This window comes from Nestor notabilis, unplaced genomic scaffold, assembly GCF_000696875.1.
Source record: "Nestor notabilis isolate BGI_N333 unplaced genomic scaffold, ASM69687v1 scaffold13364, whole genome shotgun sequence".
Taxonomy (NCBI): domain Eukaryota; kingdom Metazoa; phylum Chordata; class Aves; order Psittaciformes; family Psittacidae; genus Nestor; species Nestor notabilis.
Genome location: NW_009924381.1, coordinates 5,169 through 11,941, shown reverse-complemented (window position 1 = coordinate 11,941; position 6,773 = coordinate 5,169). Strand labels below are relative to the sequence as shown.

At 35.5% G+C, this 6,773-nt stretch overlaps 1 protein-coding gene across 1 annotated transcript in view; it reads right to left on the bottom strand.

Annotated features, from left to right (window-relative positions):
• Positions 1-777: 777 nt before the first annotated feature.
• Positions 778-6,773, bottom strand: part of CHDC2 (calponin homology domain containing 2) — a gene marked incomplete at both ends in the record, with an annotated part of 9,946 nt that continues 3,950 nt past the window's right edge. The window contains 2 exons of the mRNA XM_010012586.1: positions 778-973; positions 6,196-6,333. Coding sequence (XP_010010888.1) covers positions 778-973; positions 6,196-6,333 — 334 coding nt within the window. The remainder of the gene's footprint in view (positions 974-6,195; positions 6,334-6,773) is intronic.

The following is a 6,773-nucleotide window of genomic DNA, read 5'->3' as shown; positions in this document are numbered from 1 at the left end:
CCTCCGCCCCATCCCTCTGGGAGCGGGGGGAGGAAGGAAAGGGGTTGGGGCGGGGGGACTGAGTGAGCGACTGCCTGGTTCTGGGTTGCTGGCTGGGCTTGAACCATGACAGAGTCAAGAAACAAATGAGAGAAATCATACAAAGAAATGGAAGTAATAATTACTACTGGTTGTACACTTCTATCAGATTTGAACACCAGAACTTCCTAGGCCATTCTTAAGCAGAACAGGTCATTTTGCCTAACTTAAACAATCATGAGGTGTCAAACTGACCTTGCAAGTAGGACAAGATTTATAATCTGGTACCTTGGCCTCCATTACTTTCCTAAATGTCATTAGAATAAAGGCAATACAAAAATTATTCTAAAAATTCTGAACAGCTAGCTCTAAAACACACCACTATAAGCACAAATGCTAACAGCTGCATATGACTATAAACAGGAAAATGAAGAGAAAGTGATTACTCTTAATACTTCCTTCCTGAGATCATTAATGGAAAGAAGAAAGTAAGAAGGTTTGCCATGCTTCACCATTTATGCCTAGTATGAAACTCTAAGGACACGCAGAACACAGAAGACATTTCATAAGCAGTGCTAGTAAAAAAGACACTTATCTTGGAATACAGAAACACAAGGAAAGGAAATATGTATGGGTAGGCAATAACTTATCCCAAAAAAATACTTTCAGTGGTAATTTCTCATGATATCTCTATGAATAACAATTTTAAAAGTCAAAAGGAGTACTAAAAGGAAGAGTATAATGAAAGAATTATTTCACCTTTTTGGCAGTCTTTCCACACAGTTTTTCGATTCTTCTCATAATGTTTATTCAACCAGGTGAGGATGGTTCGTTCATATGGAGAATATATATTACTGGATAATGGTTCTGATTTTATTCTTGGCATGTTCTGCACATTTTCCAAGCTGAATTGATCAGTGACACTGCGCGAAAAAACATGTGGAAGAACAAACACCTAAAATTAAAAAAAAAAATGGTTTTTTACACGTGAACTATAAAAAGAACAATTTAAAGTCAAATGACAACCCCCCCCCACTTCAAACTCAAAAGCTTTTTCTAATTTAGAAAAGGTTTAGGAGATTATACATGAGCATAAATATATAACAAAAAAGAGAACAGATTTGCTGAGGTCTTGGGAGTCTGTGAAGGTCCCAGTAAACTAGAAGCTGGCAAATGTTGTCCCAGTTTTCAAGAAGGGGAAGAAGGAAGACACAGGCAATTACAGACCTCTCAGTCTCACTTCAGTGTCTGGTAAAATTATGCAGAATGGTATTCTGGGAGTTGTTGACAACCATTTGAGAGACAATAAAGTCATTGGTCATAACCAGCAGAGGTTCACAAAAGCAAAATTCTGCTTAACCAACTTAATTTTCTTTTATGAGAAGGTCACCCATCTAGTTGACCAAGGGAAGCCAGTAGATGCATGCTTCTTGGATTTTAGCAAAGCTTATGATACTGTATCTCACAGAATCCTTCGTGACAAAATGTCCAGCATACACCTAGAAAAGTCCACAATACAATGGCTAAACGATGGCCAACAGGTCAGGCTCAAAGAGTTTTAGTGCATGGGGTTACATCTGACTGGCAGCCAGACACCAGTGGGGTCATCCAGGGCTTAATTTTAGGGCCAGTGCTCATTAGTGTTTGTATGAATGATCTGGACATAGGGATCAAATGTACATTAAATTTGTTGGTGATACTATATTAAGAGTAGCTGTGGGCTCCCTCAAAGGTAGAAAGGCCTTACAGAGAGATCTGGATAGACTAGAGAGCTGGACAATCACAAACTGTATGAAATTTAACAACAGCAAGTACCATATTCTGCACCTGGGTCAGGGTAATCCTACATAAACATTTAAAATGGGGGATGAGAGGCTGGAGAGCAGCCCTGCACTTAGTTGGTTTAGTTTTATGTAGAAGTAGCTAGTTGGACTATGGGTCCTATCAAACTCAAGATATTCTATGACTCTATGATTCTAAATATTTTTTAGTTTCCAACATTTTTCCAAGTTTTGATGAACTGAATGAAATGACTGGATCTTGATTCCAAGAATTCCTGTTTATATTCTATCCAAAGCACTAATCACTGAACTACTATACTAGCCTCTAGCACAATCTACAGATAGTCTTGAAATGGTATCTTTCATGTGCCAGTTACTTATTTAGGTCCAAACTACGCCGACTGTTTCTCCTGAAAAAATAAGCATTATAATGTTTACAATAAGATTCTTGATACTCAGAGGTCCTTAAGTCTTGCATGAACATACATTTAAAAAAATAAATAAACATACGTATATAAAATATATAAGAAATATAAAGAAGTTAAAAGTAAAAATTCTACACAATATTTTCTTTCCCCCATCCCCCCCCCCCCGTCCCCACCATTGAAATGGCTGCATGGAAAAACTTATTTGAAGGAAGAACATAGAACTCATTTTTGGGATGAAGTCAACAGCTTTGGTTCCATCCTCCTTCAGCAAAGTGGTCTTAGGCCTGATCACCTTGACCAGTGACTAAGACTAGCAAGGACCATGGTCATAAATGCTAATTACACTGCATAAGCTCCACAGTGCCATTATATTCAAAGATAATTTAGTTTAAGGACTAATTGTTTGGTTGGGGAAAAAAAAAAAACCAAAAAAACCCCACAACTAACAACTAATCATTGACAATATCGATTGACAATTAATGCAAATTCAGTAAAATGTTATTTTGAAATGTGGAATGGGCCCAATTTCTCAGTCCCTTAAGCACTCCCAGTGATGACTAATTCCCTGACACATAAACACATAAAGAAAATGTCATCTAATCAGAATGAAAACAGCTTTAACCCCTTTTATAGTTTTTTCTCTTCATATTAGTTTCTAATACTAGATTTCAACAGGTTTTTTAGAGAAAGCCTCAGTTCCTTGAGGCAAAGTCTTGAAACTTTAATCCCTCCACATGCTGCAGAGGTACTCTTACTATACACTCTTACATATAGTATGATGCAGCTACAAGCCATGTGGCTTCACAAGCACAGCTTCCACATTTACATCTGCATTTCTTTTTTTTTTTTCTGAAGTTTTTCTAAAGAAAACCGTTTATGATATACTATTATACAAAACCTAGCTAACTATTAATGTACATGAGATCCAAACTATAACATCCATATTTAATTACTTTTTTTTTTTTAAATTAGTCACTTTAAAATTCCTTTTTAAACCCTGAAGCATTTCAGTTCAGCAAAACCTAGTTCCATGCGGAGATGGCTGGGCTAATTTAATTTAAATATTTGGATTTCTCTCCATGGCACTTTATTGATTTGCATAGGACTATCTTATATGAAAAAGAAATCACAATATCAGCATCCTCAAATACAAATCTGAAGAAAACAGCAAAAAAAAGCAAGCAAGTATATACTATTTCATGCTTTTCTCAAAAGGCAGTGTCTTTGCAGTTACTTTATTGCAACATTCCTTTAACGGTACAACCTGATGTTCAGTGGAAAGGATCAAATCAGTAACAGCAACTACATTTAGAAGAAAACATGAAGAGTTATTTACCCATAGAACATTCTCTTACTGTCTCTTAACAAGAAAAATCCAATCCATCCTCATCCAATTCATCAGGGACTGTAGTGACAGGGCAAGTGGGAATCGGTTTAAACTTAACAGGGGAAGTTCAGGTTAGATACATACAAGAAAGTTCTTTACAGTGAGGGTGGTGAGGCACTGGAATAGGTTGCTCAGGGAAGTGGTAAATGCTCCATCCCTAGCAGTATTCGAGGCCAGGTTGGACAGAGCCTTTGGCAAAAACATGGTCTAGTGTGAAGTGTCCCTGCCCGTGGCAGGGGGTTTGGAACTAGATGATCTTAAGATCCTTTCCAACCCTAACCGTTCTATGATACTAAGATGCCCAAATGTTTACATGATACTGCCGAGATCCTGAGATCCTGTTGAGGGACCAGAACATTGTTCACCAGAACAATGACTTTTTGGAGATCACTGTATTTATCAAAATAACTAAATAAATAAATTTATCAGCTATAAGACTGGGAAATGTTATTAATTACAACTATAAAAAGTATCCTTGTTACCACATTCCCATTAAACTTAAAGATTGAGTGTCTTACTGAAAATCTGGCCTGACCCACTGGCTAAATTACCACCTCTGCTATTAGTGTCCCTATGTTTCTATTAGCCTAGACTTTCCAGATTTGCAAAATGCCATCAATATTTTAGTGTTGCTTGAAAAGAAAACTAAAAGTATATCTTTATGACTGATGAATTTCCCATTTTATTCCCCACAGGTTCTACCTTTTGTTCAGAATAAAATTAATTTTCCATTCTTCTGAGGTGGATTTGGGTGTACTTTTTGTCCTCTGGGACTTTTGCAGCAACAGAAGTTTTCATAACAAGTAAGTGGCCATAATGCACCAAGTATGGGTATGAAAGCAATATGAGATGATATTTTAGTTGATAAAGAATAATATTAAGTATTTCTAATAACAGCATTTTATTTTTAAAATAAAATTGGATGACAGAATGTCCCTGGTGAATAAATTCCTTTAACTTTTTCTGAAATTTGCAGCATGCTATGTAAGAATTCTGTTTCAGCTTATATTGCTTGAAATCAGACTACTGTAATCACAAAAAGGCTTGTATCTACTTTCATTTTAATGAAACTGGTTTTAAGATATGGAACATTCTCTTAACTTCAGAACATTTCAGCACTAACCCAAATAAATATTTTTTGTGTAAATCAATCTTGCTGTCTTGACAGTTCATATCCTGTTTTTCTTTATTGTTACGATGCTTTCTTTACAAATTTAATAAAATAAATAAACTTTATTCAGCAGCAGTCATGGTCACCCTTATCAAAAATGGATTTGAACAAAAGGATATCGAAGAGTGAACACAGCTTTGAATATTCAGTGACTAGTTCCAAGTTCTTATGTTAAGAGTTCTGCTTATGCTGTATGGTATTGAATTGAATACCATGTTAGCCAAACTGCATAAAGCTACAACAAAAAAGTAAAGCAGAGATGTTTCATTCCCAAGACATTAGCAGGAAGGACAGAGAAGATGAAGCTCAAAAATGTACTATTATAGGACAGAAATATGAAGGAACAATGAAAGAGAAGCTGAAACATACTTCTTAGGCATGAAACAGAACTAGAATGAAGAGCAGCACATCTTCACAATAGGTTTAAGCTGATCTAAACCTGAAGACTTTCATATCCGCAGCAACCATGTGTTCTGTCCCATTTTTGTGTCTATGCCAATAGTAAGAGAGAAGCAAGAGTTCAGAAGCATCCCCCTACTCCAGTAGTTCTAGCAGAAGGAAAGGGGCAGAAAAAACGCATCCAGGAAAACCTGGTTTTCCTCACTATCTGAGAAATGTTATTTCTAAGACATGCAGCCTGCACCTACATTAGTGTAAATTCATGATGATGCTTTGCTCTGAGGCACTGTAAAGGCTACAAAGTTTATTTTAGAATATTGCACTTCACATGCACACATGGGGAAAGAAAAAGGTAAAAAGGATTAAAAAGAGTTAAAACTTCTAGAGCAAAGTTGAGGCACCGGCAAAGCTGAATTAGGCCACCTGAAAGGCAATATTTAATGTTAATAACTTTTTAGAAGATTAAGAAAGACCACAGATTTAAATGAGGAATTAAGTGTTCAGATTTACTTTGGAAGATGTGATTTAGCCATCCAAAATTTTTATCTAACATAAGTAAAAATAAAATCAAATAAAATTTCAGAAGTCCATACTGGCCAACTTCATTATATCTTAAAAAGAATGGGTATTATAAAAAATGCTTTAAGAATTCTACTCTAATCTAAGACAGTAAATACCATGGTTATATGTCTAGTCAAGTAAGTATTTCCAGTGAAAAGTGTTTCTAACCAGGTCAACAAAAAAACATGGTGGAGCTTTCTTTTCTGTAATAAGTTTTCTAAAACATGTAATTCTCAAAAATGCAGACTGTTCTAACACAGAATTTCTTAATGAAAACCTAACACACTGCTAACATTTCAGAAGAAAATTAAAATGTTCTCAATTCTTTTCTTCTCTGTGAGAAAGAAATAAAGAAAAAAACAAAATTTGAATATACCACAGATATTTTTAAAGCAAAGGTTTTGCCATCAGTTCTTCAGAATTTAATTAGTAAATGTATTTACATTTTACCTTGTATATTTGCAGCAGCACATCTGTCCAAGCTCGTTTGCTCATTGCCTCAAATACACTGTCCTTCAGAATTAATAAATGCTTGTTACTGTAGATCTCTGAGGTTTCCTCATCTATTTTCAACTCGGACATATAACCCTTCAGATAAAGGAATGGGATTTATTCTTTTTATATTCGTTACAGCAGTTTGGATAGGAAATTCACAAGAGGACAATAATGAATCAATGGTATAAATGCTTGATAGAATCTACTATAGTGCAATAGTGATCAGCAGCATTAAAACCATTTACAGTTCACAGCTGCCCCAGGTATAAACAGCACAATACAGAATTGACAGGAGTTGAAAGCAGCAATCAGAGAGGCAACGCAAAGGATATAGTTTAAAAAAACAATAAAATCAGTAGAAAACAGTAAAATTAATTTTACTTTGAGAAAACATATCTGTTTGAAATATAGTACAGGTATCAGCAGCATCAGAAGGAATGGAAGACAAAAAACAGGAAAGGAGAGAGTAAATGTTGGTGCCAGTTTAAATTTCAGTTCAATTTCATGCACATGCTTAGATGTATGCAACCCAA